The sequence below is a fragment of the Phyllopteryx taeniolatus genome, unplaced genomic scaffold, assembly GCF_024500385.1.
Source record: "Phyllopteryx taeniolatus isolate TA_2022b unplaced genomic scaffold, UOR_Ptae_1.2 contig_24, whole genome shotgun sequence".
Lineage (NCBI taxonomy): Eukaryota > Metazoa > Chordata > Actinopteri > Syngnathiformes > Syngnathidae > Phyllopteryx > Phyllopteryx taeniolatus.
In genome coordinates, this window is record NW_026903162.1 from 2,813,549 (window position 1) to 2,831,349 (window position 17,801).

General features: G+C 45.2%; 1 protein-coding gene across 1 annotated transcript in view; it reads left to right on the forward strand.

Annotated features, from left to right (window-relative positions):
• si:ch211-186j3.6 (neural-cadherin) overlaps nt 1-17,801 on the forward strand; it is a 207,125-nt gene that overhangs the window by 46,091 nt on the left and 143,233 nt on the right. The window contains exons 2-5 of the mRNA XM_061764771.1: nt 10,445-10,642; nt 11,825-12,050; nt 13,396-13,600; nt 15,387-15,498. Coding sequence (XP_061620755.1) covers nt 10,445-10,642; nt 11,825-12,050; nt 13,396-13,600; nt 15,387-15,498 — 741 coding nt within the window. The remainder of the gene's footprint in view (nt 1-10,444; nt 10,643-11,824; nt 12,051-13,395; nt 13,601-15,386; nt 15,499-17,801) is intronic.

The window sequence follows — 17,801 nt, forward strand, 5'->3', positions numbered from 1 at the left end:
AGCGCGGGAAACTGCCCGGCGCAGTCATTTGTTTCAATTTGAGCGCTGAAATTGTCTTTGTTAAATTGACATTTCCCGGTAAGCCGTCAGCGCTTCGTCGGAGCGCATTACAGACGCCAGCGAGTTAGATCTTTGTCATCCTCACACTCAACATTTAATTACACTCGTCCATCTGTCTTCTCACGTTTCCTTGCCTCCTTTGCTTCCTTTCCTGTCTCGTTCAGACCTGTGTGACCTGCTTGACCTGCTGGTTTGGATTCCACAGACATTTTGCAAATCCAGAAGACCGAAAAAGCTTTTTGTAGGTTTCTAAAGTTCCGAGTGGGATGGATCCATGTCGGCTCAAATGCAGAATTCTGTATACTTTAAATTTAGCTTCAGATAATAGCGTCCAAAAACACATTTTACTTTTTTGACACAGACAGTTTCACATTTTGAACCCAAACAGAGACAAACACACACAAAAGTTCCGTTCAGACTTTCCCCACAAAGAAACAAAACATGAAAACTATTTTAACACAGTTTCACATCATGAACCCAAACAGAAAAAAGGTGAACACACACAAAAGTTCAGTCGAGACTTTTTTAGCGAGGCGTGCAGCCGGCAGCATTGCGTCGAATCGTTTTGTGCTAGCGAGAGATCGTTCCGACCCCGAGAAGACGTCGGGCCCCGCAGTGGAGCAACACAAACGCAGCCCACTTTCTATGAGGTGCCAAAAATAACACTTACAAAAACTCACACATACACCACACTGACACACGTACCCACACAAAAAAAACATCTGACACACACCAAAATACCTCTCACTCAAAAATCAAACTCCCACATTCACCCAAAAAACTCACTTACTTACTAGCACCCAAAAAAGTCTCACATATAAAAAAATTACTCTCACACACACCCAAAAAAACTCACTCACACTTAAAGATTCCTCTCACACTCACCTAAAAAACCCGCTCATGCATAAAAAAATGTCTCCAATGCACACCAAAAAACTCTCACATGTACAAATATAACTCTCAAACACACACCAACAAACCTCTCACATGCAACAAAAAAACTTCACTTACACCAAAACACGTCTCAATGCCATAAAAAAAAATCTCATCACCAAAGTCACCAAAATAGCTGTATTGTGTGAGAGGTTTGTTAGTGTGTGTGTGTGTGTGTGCGAGGTTTTTTTTTTTTTTTACTGTGCGAGAGGTCAATGTTACTTTTGGCCCATACGTTTTTTTCTTCTGCTCAAAAAGCACACATAACGGTAAGATTTTAAACATTTAGCGTGACTGAATGGGAATTTTTACGAGAGCCTATCAAACGTTTAGCGATACAATAAGTCTGCACATGGAGCCAATTTAACGCCATTTAAGAAGAATCGGGCTTGTAGAGTGTACTGTCGTATGGTGTTAAAACAGTCCATCACTTCTCAGTGAAAACGCTGCATTAGTTTTAGAAGCATCTTTCAAAGAGCTTAAGTGAGCGCATTGTCCTGTTATAAAGGCCAACATTCATGAGATGAGATGAGTCCATAAACGAAACCACATTGTGAGTTATTTTATTTTATTTTATTTTTTTGGGGTGGGGTGTTACTAATACTTGAGTGGAGGCAGCTGGAGGCAAAGCAGCTCCTGTGGATGCAGTTCTTATTTGTTTACTTTTTCACTCTACACTTATATCCACTTTATACACCACTTCTATTCGCGTGTGTGTGTGTGTGTATGCAAGGCTCTCATAAGGACTACTCAAACACTCTCATACATACAAGTCTTGCTCTCATTAACACTACTCAAATGCTCTCGATGACTACTCAAATGCTCTCATTGACACTACTCAAATGCTCTCATTTCCACTAGTCAAATGCTCTTGTTTACACTAGTCAAATGCTCTCATTTACACTACTCAAATGCTCCCATTTACACTACTCAAATGTTCTCATTGACACTACTCAAATGCTCTCATTTACACTCGTCAAATGCTCTAATTTACACTACTCAAATGCTCTCATTGACCCTACTCAAATTATCTCATACGCACGCGTCTTGCTCTCATCAACACTACTCAAATGCGTTCACGCAAGCACGTCGATCACATTCTCGCACACAACACTGGCGTTCACGAGTTCATGTCAATCATGCCCACACGTGAATAGTGTCAATCTTTTGTTAGGTAGTTCAATTTAAAAAGTGAAATTATAGAGATGAAATGCACACTGCACACACTCAGAGTGAAGTATTTCATATTTAAAACATGTATTATTTTGATGATTGTAGCACATAGCAAATAAAAAAATTCCCCATAATGGGAAACTAAAATATAACATCAAGCAAAATAGAGAATTAATTCAAGAAATAGTGATTTTTAATGTAGAAATTAGGCTGGAATTTTCCCTCTGAAAAGTACTTCAGCCTGTAATCACTCAAGGTGTACTGAAGAAAAACTTTTCAACGATATTCTAATTTATTGAGATGTACCTATATTTAAAAAAGTCATTAAATATTTGACTGACTGTGTGAAGTCTGGAGTGCATATCTATGAAACGAGTTTCACTACAACAATTAAATTCCTTCATTCCCTTTGGACACCTCCTTAGGTACACCGGCGCAAAGGAGCTTAAACGCGACTATCCGGCCATCCTGCCTGCAACGAACCGTATGCGTTTCAGATTGTAACGCAGCGGTGTTGAAACTCTGTCTTGAGTCCAGGAGTAAACACACGTCCACTGCGCTTTAGCCCGAAAGGCACATTTATTCGGCAGCATCTGCGAACGAATAATGGCGTCTCTTTAAATATGAAATACTTCACTCTGAGTGTGTGCAGTGTGCAGTTCGTCTCTATAATTTCACTTTTTGAATTTAACTACCTAATAAAAGATGTACACTATTCACATGTGTGCATGATTGACATGAACTCGTGAATGCCAGTCATGTGTCCGAGAATGTGACGGACATGCTCGCGTGAACGCATTTGAGTAGTGTGGATGAGAGCAAGACGCGTGACTATGAGAGCATTTGAGAAGTGTCAATGAGAGCGTTTGAGTAGTGCCAATGAGAGCATTTAAGTCGTGCCAATGAGAGCATTTGAGTCGTGTAAATGAGAGCATTTGACTAGTGCAATGAGAGCATTTGAGTAGTGTAAATGAGAGCATTTGACTGTGTAAATGAGAGCATTTTAGTAGTGTAAATGAGAGTGAGTAGTCCTTATGAGAGCCTTTCAGTAGTTTGTGCGCGTGTGAAAGCATTTGAATAGTAAGTGTGAGAGCTAATCCTGAATAATGTCCCTAACGGCCCCTCATAGATAGCGGCACACACTGATTGTCATGACTTGTTGGTATGCAGCCGCCATATCACTGTTGTCTAAGGCATCAAGAAAAAAGTGAAAAGGGGAAGAAAAAACCCACAAAGCCGCCTTTGGAATAGCGATTTCATTTCGATCATATAGCGCCGTAAGGACACACGTCTTACAATATCTTATGTATGCACCCAATGAATGATATTGACAGTGGAGTTTGGTTTGAATTTGTTAACACACACACACGCACACACACACAAATCCCCAAGGAAATGATGAAAAATGTAGTATAAAAAGTAAAGTATGAAGCAATGTCGCTCTGGGGGGTTGAGTCTCTTCGCATAAAGACGGCTTGTGGTTTTAAAGTTGGAGTTTGCTGTTTCCAAAAAAAAAAAATAAATAAATAAATGTTGCCGTGTATGTTAAAACTGTCTCTATGACCTGACAGTAGCATGTCATTGGAGTGATGTTTTGAAAAATCATCGTTCTCTGGCCCAGTCTAATGCCTCTAATGCAATTTTTATTATTATTTTAAAACTTGGCATGGCAGGACAAGGATAGCCAATGAGAAAGTGTATTAACAGAAGGCAGGACAATCATCTACTGTACACACAGAGGCTCGCGGGGACACGCACACCCTCTCCCAAATCGAAAATATTATAGTTTCTTGGCCGGATTATTTAACTCCGGTTAGCAACACAAGTTAAAAAGAAGGAATTGGACTGAGATTGGTCTGAGAGGAGATGTCAACATGTGTGAGCTTGGAAAACAACCGTGTATGTCACGTCATGTCACAATTCTCACAAGTCGTCGGGTAAGTTGTTCGCCTTTCTTTTATTTCTCTTATAATTGATTATACATTTCCTAAAAAGGGTTAGGGTGCGTTGCGCTGGCCGCTGTGGCTGTTCACGGCGCACTGTCGCCGGGTGTGCGGAGGCATGGAGTTTGAAATTCGGGATTCAAGCCAGGTTTAGGGTTTCAAGTTCACGTTTGAAATGAAGGTTAGCGTTTCAAACAATGGAGAGGGTCAAAGACTTCGGGTTTTCAAGTTGCGTATAAAAGTCAAAGTAAAGAAAAGTGCTATGTGTGGATTTACTGCCGTTTTAATCGCTGCATAGGAAAACAGCCTTCAGGTTTTTTTTTTTTTTTTTTAAGTGCGTTTATCTTACGCAAACAAAATAGCGATTTGAAGAAGAAAATGAACGCGTTCTGTTTTCTTCCAGCCTTTGCATAAACTCACTTTTTCTCAAGAGCTTTTTTTTTACAATGGCTGGCGAGCGCACATTCATCCAGTCATTCCGCTTTGGCGCTTAAACGCGCACCTCCGTCTCCGCTGGGTTGACCTGCCCTCACCTTCTATACAACCGTCGTGCTTGTAAACAGCGCACCTCGCTTTTGTTCAACATTCCTTGCAATGACACAAGGTGGGATAAAAAGCGAGAAATGTTCAGGTCATGGTTTCAAGCACGCTCGGCGTTTCAAATTACGGTTGGAAACCAAGAGTAGAGTTCCAAAGTGGGGTTTGAAGCCAATGTTTGGGTTTTTAACACGGTTTAGGGTTTCAAATTAGGGTCTAAAGCCTGGTTTGCGGTTTGAAATTTGTGTTACAAGACAGGGTTGTGATCTGAAACAAAGATAAGGCTTTTAGGGCTTTAGGTCTGTATTACGTTTTAAAAATAAAGTTTTCGGTCAGGGTTTGTGGTTCAAATTAGGGTTTCACGATAGGGTTTAAAAGTCAAGCTAAGGTTAGGGTTTCAAATTAAGGTTTCAAGGCTGTGTTAGAGTTTTAAAGCACGGTTTAGGTTTCAAATGAATTTTTTTTTAAGCCTCGGGTTTCAAAGTAGGGTTTCAAGCCGAGGTTGGAATTTCAAAATAGGGTTACAAACCAGGTTTGGGGTTTCACATCATGCTTTCAAGCATGATCACGTTCATCCATACATTCCAAGCGTCACGTTCGTAAAGACCGCATCTCTCTTATGTTCCGCGCTTCTTACGGGGACACAAAGTCTTCATCAGTCGTGTAAACCTCACCATCGCAACATGTTGCCATTTGTGGCGAGCACAATGGGGCCACAACACACAAAAGGGGCCTGATTCATCCTCCTTCCAGACAAAATGTCGCCTTTCTGCTTTAACCTTTGATGGAAACATGGAAAATGTCCGTTTTGTGGCGCCGGCGCGAGCTGCTAATGCATCGCAGAACAATGGGCACATTTTTATTTATTTATTTTTGTTAGCTACAAAGAACATTGAAATGATTTTTTTGGGGGGTGAACTACAAATGTAATATTGCACTTAAAATTATACAAAAACACCATCCATCCATCCATTCTCTACCGCTTATCCGGGTCGGGTCGCGGGGGCAGTAGCTTCAGCAGGGACGCCCAGACTACCCTCTCCCCAGCCACTTCATCCAGCTCTTCCAGGGGGATCCCGAGGCGTTCCCAGGCCAGCCGAAGGATGTAGTCTCTCCAGCGCGTCCTGGGTCGTCCCCGGGGTCTCCTCCCGGTGGGACATGCCCGGAACACCTCACCAGGGAGGCGTCCGGGAGGCATCCGAATCAGATGCCCCAGCCACCTCATCTGGCTCCTCTCAATGCGGAGGAGTAGGGGCTCTACTCTGAGATCCTCCCGGATGACCGAGCTTCTCACCCTATCTCTAAGGGAGAGCCCGGACACCCTGCGGAGGAAACTCATTTCGGCCGCTTGTATCCGGGATCTTGTTCTTTCGGTCAAGACCCACAGCTCATGACCATAGGTGAGGGTAGGAACGAAGATCGACCGGTAAATTGAGAGCTTCGCCTTTCGGCTTAACTCTTTCTTTACCACAACGGACCGATACAAAGTCCGCATCACTGCAGACGCTGCACCGATCCGCCTGTCGATCTCCCGTTCCATTCTTCCCTCACTCGTGAACAAGACCCCAAGATACTTGAATTCCTCCACTTGGGGCAGGATCTCATCCCCGACCTGGAGATGGCATGCCACCCTTTCCGGACTGAGGACCATGGTCTCAGATTTGGAGGTGCTGATTCTCATCCCAGCCGCTTCACACTCGGCTGCGAACTGCTCCAATGAGAGTTGGAGGTCACGGCTTGATGAAGCCAACAGAACCACATCATCTGCAAAAAGCAGAGATGCAATACTGAGGCCACCAAACCGGACCCCCTCTACGCCTCGGCTGCGCCTAGAAATTCTGTCTATAAAAGTTATGAACAGAATCGGCGACAAAGGGCAGCCTTGGCGGAGTCCAACCCTCACCGGGAACGAGTCCGACTTACTGCCGGATATGCGGACCAAACTCTGACTCCGGTCGTACAGGGACCGAACAGCCCGTATCAGGGGGTTCGGTACCCCATACTCCCGAAGCACTCTCCACAGGACTCCCTGAGGGACACGGTCGAACGCCTTCTCCAAGTCCACAAAACACATGTAGACTGGTTGGGCGAACTCCCATGCACCCTCGAGGACCCTGCCGAGGGTGTAGAGCTGGTCCACTGTTCCACGGCCAGGACGAAAACCACACTGCTCCTCCTGAATCTGAGATTCGACTTCCCGACGGACCCTCCTCTCCAGCACCCCTGAATAGACCTTACCAGGGAGGCTGAGCAGTGTGATCCCCCTGTAGTTGGAACACACCCTCCGGTCCCCCTTCTTAAAAAGGGGGACCACCACCCCAGTCTGCCAATCCAGAGGCACTGTCCCCGATGTCCACGCGATGTTGCAGAGGCGTGTCAACCAGGACAGCCCCACAACATCCAGAGCCTTTAGGAACTCCGGGCGAATCTCATCCACCCCCGGGGCCCTGCCACCGAGGAGCTTTTTAACTACCTCGGTGACCTCAAACCCAGAGATAGGAGAGCCCGCCTCAGAGAATCCACACTCTGCTTCCCCATGGGAAGGCGTGTCGGTGGAATTTTGGAGGTCTTCGAAGTATTCTCCCCACCGACTCACAACGTCCCGAGTCGAGGTCAGCAGCGCCCCATCCCCACTATACACAGTGTTGGTGGTGCACTGCTTTCCTCTCCTGAGACGTCGGATGGTGGACCAGAATTTCCTCGAAGCCGTCCGGAAGTCTTTCTCCATGGCCTCACCGAACTCCTCCCATGCCCGGGTTTTTGCTTCAGCGACCACCAGAGCTGCATTCCGCTTGGCCAGCCGGTACCCATCAGCTGCCTCAGGAGTCCCACAGGCCAAAAAGGCCCGATAGGACTCCTTCTTCAGCTTGACGGCATCCCTCACCGTTGGTGTCCACCAACGGGTTCGGGGATTGCCGCCACGACAGGCACCGACCACCTTACGGCCACAGCTCCGGTCGGCCGCCTCAGCAATGGAGGCGCGGAACATGGTCCACTCGGACTCGATGTCCCCCGCCTCCCCCGGAACATGAGCAAAGTTCTGTCGGAGGTGGGAGTTGAAACTCCTTCTGACAGGGGATTCTGCCAGACGTTCCCAGCAGACCCTCACAATACGTTTGGGCCTGCCACGTCGGACCGGCATCTTCCCCCACCATCGGAGCCAACTCACCACCAGGTGGTGATCAGTTGACAGCTCCGCCCCTCTCTTCACCCGAGTGTCCAAGACATGCGGCCGCAAGTCCGATGACACGACCACAAAGTCGATCATCGAACTGCGACCTAGGGTGTCCTGGTGCCAAGTGCACGTGTGGACACCCTTATGCTTGAACATGGTGTTCGTTATGGACAATCCGTGACGAGCACAGAAGTCCAATAACAGAACACCGCTTGGGTTCTGATCGGGGGGGGCCGTTCCTCCCAATCGCGCCCTTCCAGGTCTCACTGTCATTGCCCACGTGAGCATTGAAGTCCCCCAACAGAACAATGGAGTCCCCAGCGGGAGCGCTCTCCAGCACCCTCTCCAAGGACTCCAAAAAGGGTGGGTACTCTGAACTGCTGTTTGGTGCATAGGCACAAACAACAGTCAGGACCCGTCCCCCCACCCGAAGGCGGAGGGAGGCTACCCTCTCGTCCACCGGGGTGAACCCCAACGTACAGGCGCCGAGCCGGGGGGCAATAAGTATACCCACACCTGCTCGGCGCCTCTCACCATGGGCAACTCCAGAGTGGAAGAGAGTCCAAACCCTCTCGAGAGGACTGGTACCAGAGCCCCAGGTGTGTGTTGAGGCGAGTCCGACTATATCGAGTCGGAACTTCTCGACCTCACACACCAGCTCGGGCTCCTTCCCTGCCAGAGAGGTGACATTCAAAAACACACAAGACTGAAATGTTAAGAATGTCAGAGGTAATATTATTTTATTTTATTCTATTTTATTTTATTTTTAAGTAAAGCTACCCTTTTCATTACATTTCCACTTTACTGAAATTTATCAGAACTGCATTTTTGACAAATCCATTGATCCATGTTATATACTGTTTATCACAGGATTTCCCAAATTATTATTATTTTCAATAAAAAAAATAAAAATTAAATGTTCCTGACAGTTTTTTAAAAAAGAATAATATAATGAAATTATTTGCAAAATCAATTGCAGTTTTTGCAATCTAAGTTTATCTAAGTTATATATATATATATATATAATTATAATAAAATATATAATATAATAATAATAAAATAATAAAACAGTCTATCGGGTTGCAAAAATTCCAGGGATTTTCCAAATTGTAAACTTTTCACAGAATTAACTAAACTGTTAAGGACTGTTCCATTTAGTCCTACCCACGTTCCCAACCTGTTCAGCAGTATATTATGATCTACCGTATCAAAACCCGCACTGAGGTCCTGCAAGACCAGAATTCACACCTTTCCCGAGTCAGTATTCAACCTTATATCTTTTAGCACTTTGATAAGAGCGTCCTGCGTTCTATGTTTTAGTAGAGGCTTAATGGCAAGCGACGTTAAGAGCTTTAGGAAACTCGCCCGACTGAAGTGAGCAATTGATTACTTGCTCCAAATCAGCGAGGACAGACGTTAGGAGTCACAGTTTTGCATAATCATTATTTAAAAAAACAAACCAAAAAAAACATGTTGCTAATATAAAAAAATGAATAAAATATATAAACAATTTGCAAACTAATTATCCATCCATCCATTTTCTGAGCCGCTTCTCCTCACTAGGGTCGCGGGCGTGCTGGAGCCTATCCCAGCTATCATCGGGCAGGAGGCGGGGTACACCCTGAACTGGTTGCCAGCCAATCGCAGGGCACATACAAACAAACAACCATTCGCACTCACAGTCACACCTACGGGCAATTTAAAGTCTCCAATCAATGCAATGTTGGGATGGGAGAAACCGGAGTGCCCGGAGAAAACCCACGCAGGCACGGGGAGAACATGCAAACTCCACACGGGCGAGATCGGGGATTGAACCCGGGTCCTCAGAACTGTGAGGCTGACGCTCTAACCAGTCGGCCACCGTGCCGCCCAAACTAATTATATTTAATAATATTTTTAAAAAAAGTTTCACTGGTGAGGATAAGCGGTACAGAAAATGAATGAATGAATGAATGAATGAAAATCAGACAGTGTACATGTAATGATCCCAAAAATTTAAATAAACGTATTTGTATGTATTTATTATTAATGTATTATTTTGCTTTCAAACTAATTAGAATACAGTCAAAATAAAAAGGAAAATATGTGGGATCTACTATTTTTTGTTTGTTTGTCTAGTTCCAATTTTGGAACTTTGTTCATTTCTTTGTACTTTTGTGAATGTATTTTTTTCACAGTGTAATTTTGTTTTTAGTTTGCAAATTGACTTCTTGGGACACCATCGTTTTGCCCATTTGAAATGCTTCTTTTTGATACTAGTGACAAAAAAGGCCACCCGTTTTCAACTGTATTTCTGAAAATAAATAAATAAATAAAATTATATATATATATAAATCAAAGAATAAAAATACAATTATTTCATTGTTTACTTTATTTCCATGTTGAGTTCAAATTTGTTTTTGCGTTTGTAAATGTTTGCCATTTTGCAGGTTCAGTTTACCTCTGTACTTTTGTCCGTTCGACATCCTTATTTTTGATAGGAGCCACAATAATAAAAAAATAAAAATAATAAAAATGGGTGATTTTCGACCAAGGCGAGACATTTTCAACCCAGACTCCTGACAAATTTATTTGAAAAACTCAAATCCCGTTGAACCTACTGCATTTGTTTGCCGGTCCCCAGGTCCCGACTGGTACCTGGTCCGAGTGGATTTAACGGTGACCGACGTGAACGACAATGTTCCCGAGTGGCGCATGGTCCCGACGCCGTACCTGGCCGTGGTGTCGCCCGACGCCTCAGCCGGCTCTCTGGTCTACCAGCTCCACGCCCAGGACGACGACGAGGGGCTCAACGGCGACGTGGAGTTTTTCCTGGCCGACGGTGGGTCGACTCGTCGCGCTCTCGCTTCATTTGGAACAGAAAGCAAGTTCGAATTGCAGACTTGCGTTAAGTTTTTTAATTAGGGTTCCAAGCGAGAGATAGGGTTTCAAGCAAAAGATTAGGCTTTCAAATTAAGGTTTCAAGCTAGGGTAAGGGTTCAAGACAATTTTAGGGTTTGAAGTAGGCCAGAGTTAGATGTCAAACGGGTTTCAGATTACTGTTTGAAAGGCTGGGTTTGGTTTTCAAGCCAGGTCTTCGGGCTCCAAATTATGGGTAGGGCTTCAAGCTTGGGTTGAGGTTTCAGACATGTCCGCGGGTCGATGTGACCCACTACGCGTTGCGCCATCGGGGTCATTTTAACCCGCCACGTAACAGGAGAGTCCAGCAGCTCCCTTATTGCGGATTCTCCTCGCACACCTCCCCCGATCAAAAGCATATCGACGCGCCGTCGGCGCGTTGAATAGCAACGCGTAAATCGGCGTCTCTCCCCGACGAGCTGTCGCGTCTCATCCATCAAGTCGACGCTGACAGCCTCGACTCGTTCTTCGTCTGGCTTTTTTTTCCCTTCTTTTTTTGTTATGCACGTCCCTATTCGTGAGCTTCCGGCGCTTCGCTGTTTTTGCATTTCAACTCGCAACTTCGTCATGACTCGGCAAAATGCGACTTTTAATTCAAAGATGAAGAAGAAGACGAGAGAAGAGCCTGTAATTGTCCCTCAAGGGGATGTATCTCTTTTGAACTATCTACATGCGCCCGCACACAAAATCAATGAAAGCACCTCCATATTTCTTGTATGGACATGTTTGTGCTTTTGGTTTAACCTTCTATATTTACAAAAGCTCACAGTGTTGGCTTAATTGACAACTTGAAATTGCCTCTGAGGTTTGTTCATGAACTCGTCGACTGGCAGCCTATATCGCCAGCCATTTTTTTTTTTTCAAAGCTTTTTCCGTTCTTTAGCACTCAGCATTACAAGGTTGATTTGACCCAAAAACACCGGTTTCTCACCAAGCAGTGGAGAAAACGAGAGTTTGGTGAGAAAAAAAAAAACGCTCCAGGTGCAGCCACGCAGTTAGGGTAGCAAAAAATGTAAAAAGCCTTTACTTTGTCAGCGCTCTACTGTATTAAAAAAAATATATATAAAAATATATAAAAGTTCAGAACTAGCCATTCTTTGTCCAGGTGGGGACGGTCGCTTCGAGGTGGACCGTAAGAGCGGTCACGTGCGGACCACCGGGCTTCCGCTGCAGCACGACCGCGAGTACCTGCTGACCGCGGTGGCCGCCGACCTTCTGGGGAGCCGCAGCGTCCCGGCCGTGGTGTCGGTGGTGGCGGGAGCCAGGCCGCCCCAGTTCGCCAACGCCTCCTTCACCATCGCCATACCGGAGAACACGCCCGAGGGGCAGCCGTGAGTCCGCCCTGCTCGCTCGTCCGGTCTGAGTTAAGGTTTCACACCTGAGTTAGGCCTTCGAGAAACATTTTGGGTTTAAGAATAGGGCTTTAAGACAGGATTGTGGTTTCAAAGTATGTTTTCAAGGCATGATTAGGGTTTCAAATGAGCATTTCAAGCCAGAGTTTAGTTTTAGTTTGAAGATATGCTTAGGGATTCAAAATAGGGTTTCAAGCCAGGGTTAAGGTTTTGAACAAATGTTCAGGTTTCAAATTAGGGTTTCAAGAAAAATGTAGGGTTTCAAATTAGGGCTCGAAGAAAAGGGAGGAATTCGAGGCTAGATTCGGGTTTCAAGTGGGTTAGGGTTTTCAGCAATTGTAGCAGGGTCAGGTTTAGGTTTCCAAGACATTGTTTGGGTTTCAAATTAGGGTTTCAAGCGGCATTTAAGGTTTCTAAATAGGTTAGGGTTTCAAGCCTTGTGGTAGGATTTCAAATTAAGGCTTCAAGCAAAGTTGAATAGCGACGACAGTGCAACATTTATGCCGCGCAATCATTTCGTTTTGCCCAAGCATCGTCTATCGATGTGTATGGTACAGCACGCGACTTTTCCGAACGCCGTCAAACTTTTCAATAAAAGCCTTTGCAGAGGAAAAAAAAGAAAAAGTTTTTCATCTTATCTGCCTCGGGCGACGACAACAGCGCTACCACACCGCAGCGGAAAGCCGGCCGTGGCCTTGAAGGTGTGTTGAACAAGCGGCACAAAAGTGATTACTGCAATGGCGTTATTGATTTACACAGCGGCAAACAAAAGGTTGAGCCACAAAGGCAGGACGCCCTTTTATGGCGTGCTAGATCCGTATTTATTAGCACACACGTACGTGCACCGCACACGCACACGCCTGCCGAAAGTCCGACAAGATGGTGCAATTACAGCCAGAGTCCTTGGATGGGTCTCGTTATCCCCTGGGTTAGGGTTTCAAGGGGTTAAGGTTTTAAATTGGGGTATCACAGAAAGGTTAAGGTTTAAAATACGGGTTTCAAGCCAGTGTTTGGCTTTCAAATTACAAGTTTAAGACACGGTTTTCAATATAGTGTCAGGCTTTCAAAATTAGGGTTTTGAGTCAGTTTCTAAAAGTTCAAGGTTTCGAATTGGGGATTTCCTTTTTGATCATTGTTTATTTGCACACACCAAAAAGGTCTCGAGAAGCTATGCCCGGAAACGACGGAGAAAATCAGCCATTTTGGTTAAAATCGTCCATTTTAGGGTCAATTAGTGTATTTCCAATTGTCCTTCAAAGGCAGATTCGTCCAAGAGATTTTATTGGAAAACGCTTACCCGTTTCGATTCGCGACGTGTGTCCAGCTTCCTGGCGACGACGGCCGTCTCCTTCCAGAAGCAGCCGATGGGCTACAGCCTGCTGATCAACCCCAGCAGCCTGTTCTCCATCTCGCCCGAGGACGGCCAAATCAGCCTGACCCGGCCCGTCGACTACGAGAGCGACCAGCGCCGCTACCTGCTGCTGGTGCGAGCCGGCGAGGGCCAGGACGGCATGAGCAGCGCCGCCGAGGTCAGTCGCCGACAAGCTTTGTTTGGCTAATGCTGGTGGAGGTTCTTGCAGTCCGAGATACTGGTTCTGAGGACAGCCTGCTTTTATTCATGTTAGCAGTAGCAGAACTACGACACGTAGTTCATTCTTACAACAGTTTTGTGGGGCCAGGTGCCTTGGCTGGTTGCTGAGTTAGTTGGTCGATTGGTTGTTTAGTTGGGTCGTTTGTTCGAAGAATTGGTTAGAAAGTTTGTAAGTTCATTATTTAGGTGGTTGGGTGGTTAGTGAGTTGGAAAGTTGGTTGGTCAGTTGATAAGTAGGGTGGTTAGTGTGTTGTTAAAAGGTTGGTTAATAAGCTAGTTGGTTGTTTTGTTGGTGGGTTAGATGTTGGTTAGTAAGTTTGTTTGTTGGTTAGTTAGGTGTTAATAGGGTGGTTGGTTCGTCACTTGGTTGTTGTTTTTTTTTATTTGGACCTATGATTTGTTAGTTGGATGGGTGGTTGGTGGGTCAGTTGGTTATTTAATTAGCTGGTTGGTTGTCAGGCTTGTTGCTTGCTAATTGTTTGGCTAGTAAGTTGGTTGTTTTTGTTTTTCAGTTGGGTGGCTGGTTAGTCAGTTGTTTGTTTGTTTGTTTTTTTGGTTGGCTAGTTATTTGATAAGTTATTTGGGTGCTAGGTTAGTCAGGTGGGTCAGTTATTTGTTTGGTTAATTAGTTGGTTGGTTGGTTGGTTAGTTGGTCAGCTGGTTAGTTCATTGGTTGTCGAGGGGAGGTGGCAAACCTTTCCATCCCTAAAACCGTTGCATCCAGGTTCCGCCGCCTCGAGTTAGATTACTGGTTGGTTAGTTAGCAGCTTAGTAATGTGGTTGTTTTTTGCTAGCTAGATACCCGGGAGAGTCTGCTGTGACGTCGGCGAGATCGCGGCGCCCGAACGGAACATCTAGCATGAGTTCATAGGTAAAGATTTGATAATATCAATTAATCGGACAACAGAGACAAAACAACATGTGACGAGTGTGACTTTCTGTGAAGGTGTGAGAGCGCTTCGGGCCGCCGGCGGTGGCGGCGGCCGCTCGTTTCAATCCGGCAACTCCGTGCTAACGCGAGCAAGCAATGTACGAGCCTTTGCACGCCCGCTGTGCATGAAGACGCACACACAAAGCCACACTCACGCACAATAGGCACCAAACAGTCACACACGCAAATCACTTCAGGGACTTGACATGGTATTTTTTTTATTATTGTCCATCTTTCCAGGTAATATTTCCAAAAGGATTTACTGATATTACAGAATTTCATCGGACCGAGCGGGAATTAATGTCAGCGCTATTTACACACAGCGCTTTGTGAGTGTGTGTGTGTTGTTGTTGTGTGTTTATCCCCTGTGAACGCTGCAGGCTGGTGCATCTGTCAGAAGATAATGCAGTTTACTTCACAAGGTCCATCATGAAGTGGACTGCAATAGAAGCACACACACACACACACACAAACACGCACGCACGCAAATGTGAGACACACGTACAGTAGATTAATAATACAGGCGACACACACAACAGGATGAGTGACACACACACACAAATAGAACAGTGACACACGAATGCACAGGACTGACATCGATGCACTCACGAACACACACACAAGCACGCGTGGCAGGGATAAACGCACAACAATTCACACCGTACGTCAACACATGCCCGTGAGAAACACAAAGCAGGGACACGCACACAAACACATGAGCGCCAGTACAACAGGGTGAGGGTCGCACATGCGCACACACAATGAACATTAACAATTCTCCTTTCTCACTCAGGTGCGAGTCATCATCGTGGACGAGAACGACTGCGTTCCCGAGTTCCTGCAGTCCATCTACAGCAAGGACGGCGTTCCCGAAACGGTCATGACGGCCACGTCGCTCCTCCAAGGTGGGAACCCGTGCAAAGTTCAAAGCTTTTCGAGTTTTACTGAGGTGCTGTGATCATGTTCCCTTGAATTGCTTGGATCCTTGTCGGTATTATCGAGGTCGCCTGAAGGAAAGCAACAACCTGAGATTCCATAAACGTTGAATCCAATACTGGTGTGAATCCAAACACCAGTCAAATCTATCAATATATTATATTAATTTAGCCTTGACCATCTGATTAGTTTTCATGGTTCCAATTTGGTAGCAATTAGTCAGATCCCCTTTGGATTAATTCATTACCGAAGGCCAAAAATCACCCTAAAATGGCCACTTAAAGCAAACATTTCCAGTACGTTTCCTATTACGCCTTCTTGAGACTTTTCCGCGCATCCCGTCCCGATAAACCCGTCTACCAAATTTCAGGTCACCGAGTGCAACTGGCTTGGGCGCCTGGGGCGCATAACTTTTCCAACTCTGCGAGGGGGGGGGGGCGCTACTGAGCGCGTTCATGGTGATTTTGACGGACGGCAGATCAAAGCCCAAGACCGGGCCAACAGTCGGCGCCGTTGGCGACTGCGAAGCCACGTCACCATGACAACAGTCGGCAAGCAGCTTGCGCGCCGGCTGGCCGGTGAGGAGGAAATTTCCAAGAAGGAAAACAAGATTTTAATCACCCCCCCCCCCCCCCCCCGAAAAAAAAAGATATCATCTGAGCTATTTTGTTAAAAACATGATCGTTCAAACTTTTTGGTGCATCAACACATGTAGACAAACAAGATAACAATATTCTTTATCTTCTTCAAATATTACTGCAGCTCACTAATTCACAGTAGTTGTGGAGCTCTTCTTCGATTGGGACTGCATGATTGTATTATAGTGCCACCCGGTGGCCAGGTTGCACACACCGGAAGAAGCCGCAATGAATTATTCATGATGAACAAACTGCAGGACAATATTATTGATTGCTATTTTCCTTAGAATACTAATATCGCTGAGATCGTCTCTGTATGTCTGTATCATACTGCCCCCCCCCCCCCCCCCCCCCCCCCCCCCCCCCCCCCGGTGGCTAACGCATGCGCACCATGAGCAACATAATGTCCATTGAATTGTGGCAAAAATGTGCCAAAAACTTTCATTTTTTTACCTTCCAATTTAGTTTTCATGAAACTCATCATCATGCGTTTTTTTTGTTGTTTTTGTTTGTTTTTTTAGAAAGTACATTATAGAGTGTTATTTTGTGGATTAAAAACACATTAAGAAAATGTTTCTTTTTAGGTGGGGGGGGGGGGATTTTTTTCCAACTGAATAGCAGAAACTTGACGGATGGATTTGGAGGAGAAGCTTCCGGAAATGCAAACACAATCCACTGTTGTTCTTCCATGACGAGCTTCTAAGTTTGATGCTGACAGCTTTTGACCCGTCTAACGCTCACTTTGCACGTATTGCACTCGACAGATAGAGTGCGCTTGAGTTTTTTTTTTTTGGGGGGGGGCTTTGTTTTATAGGAGAGCCAAAAAGGCTCCCAGCTGCCAAGCTGCATGTTAGCGTGTGGGTGACGCACAGGACAACAAGCAAATCTTTGTTCTTTTCTTCTTCTTTTCCTTTCGGCTTGTCCCATTTGGGGTCGCCACAGCGCGTCATCGAATCCGTACATCACGGCTGGCCTCACCACTGTTTTATCAACTTTGCCCTTCATCCAAGCAGAGACTCTTCTTCTCTTCAAAAAAACTTCCTGAGCAAATATATGGTTTCCATGGCGATGCTCGCCTCCCGTTTTGCGCTATATTACAAGCACACACGCGCGCACGCACACGATGCTAACAATCGACTTTTTTTGTTTTGCTTCACGTCGGACGGGGGCCGTCTTTGCGCCGGTCGCCGTCGGGGTCTCGGCTCGTCAGAAAAAAGCTCATCAACAAACTTAATAAAGCCAAATGCAGTAATCAATAGGATGCAAATTGAAGATTTTAATGACCTTTATCGTGTCGCCTCTGCTGCATTTTTAGCTCTTTTTTTTCTAGTAGTAAGACATCCCTAAAAAGACCTCCATAAATGATTTAAACAATTATTTAAACGCTAATTGCTGCACTCGTTGCTTTTAGTCATAACAGTAGTTCATCATTCTTATCTGTCATTCAATAAAACAGTAAAGCACCCAGTTTATTAAGTTTATTAATGAATATTAATGCATTTGTCATACAAGCGGAGAAATAAGTTTACAAAATTTAACAGTCAAAGAGTCTAAGGTTGAATTTTATTTGAATCAGGTGACGATGTCGGAAAGCGTAATGATTATTATCAAAAAAAAAAAAGCAACATGAAGCC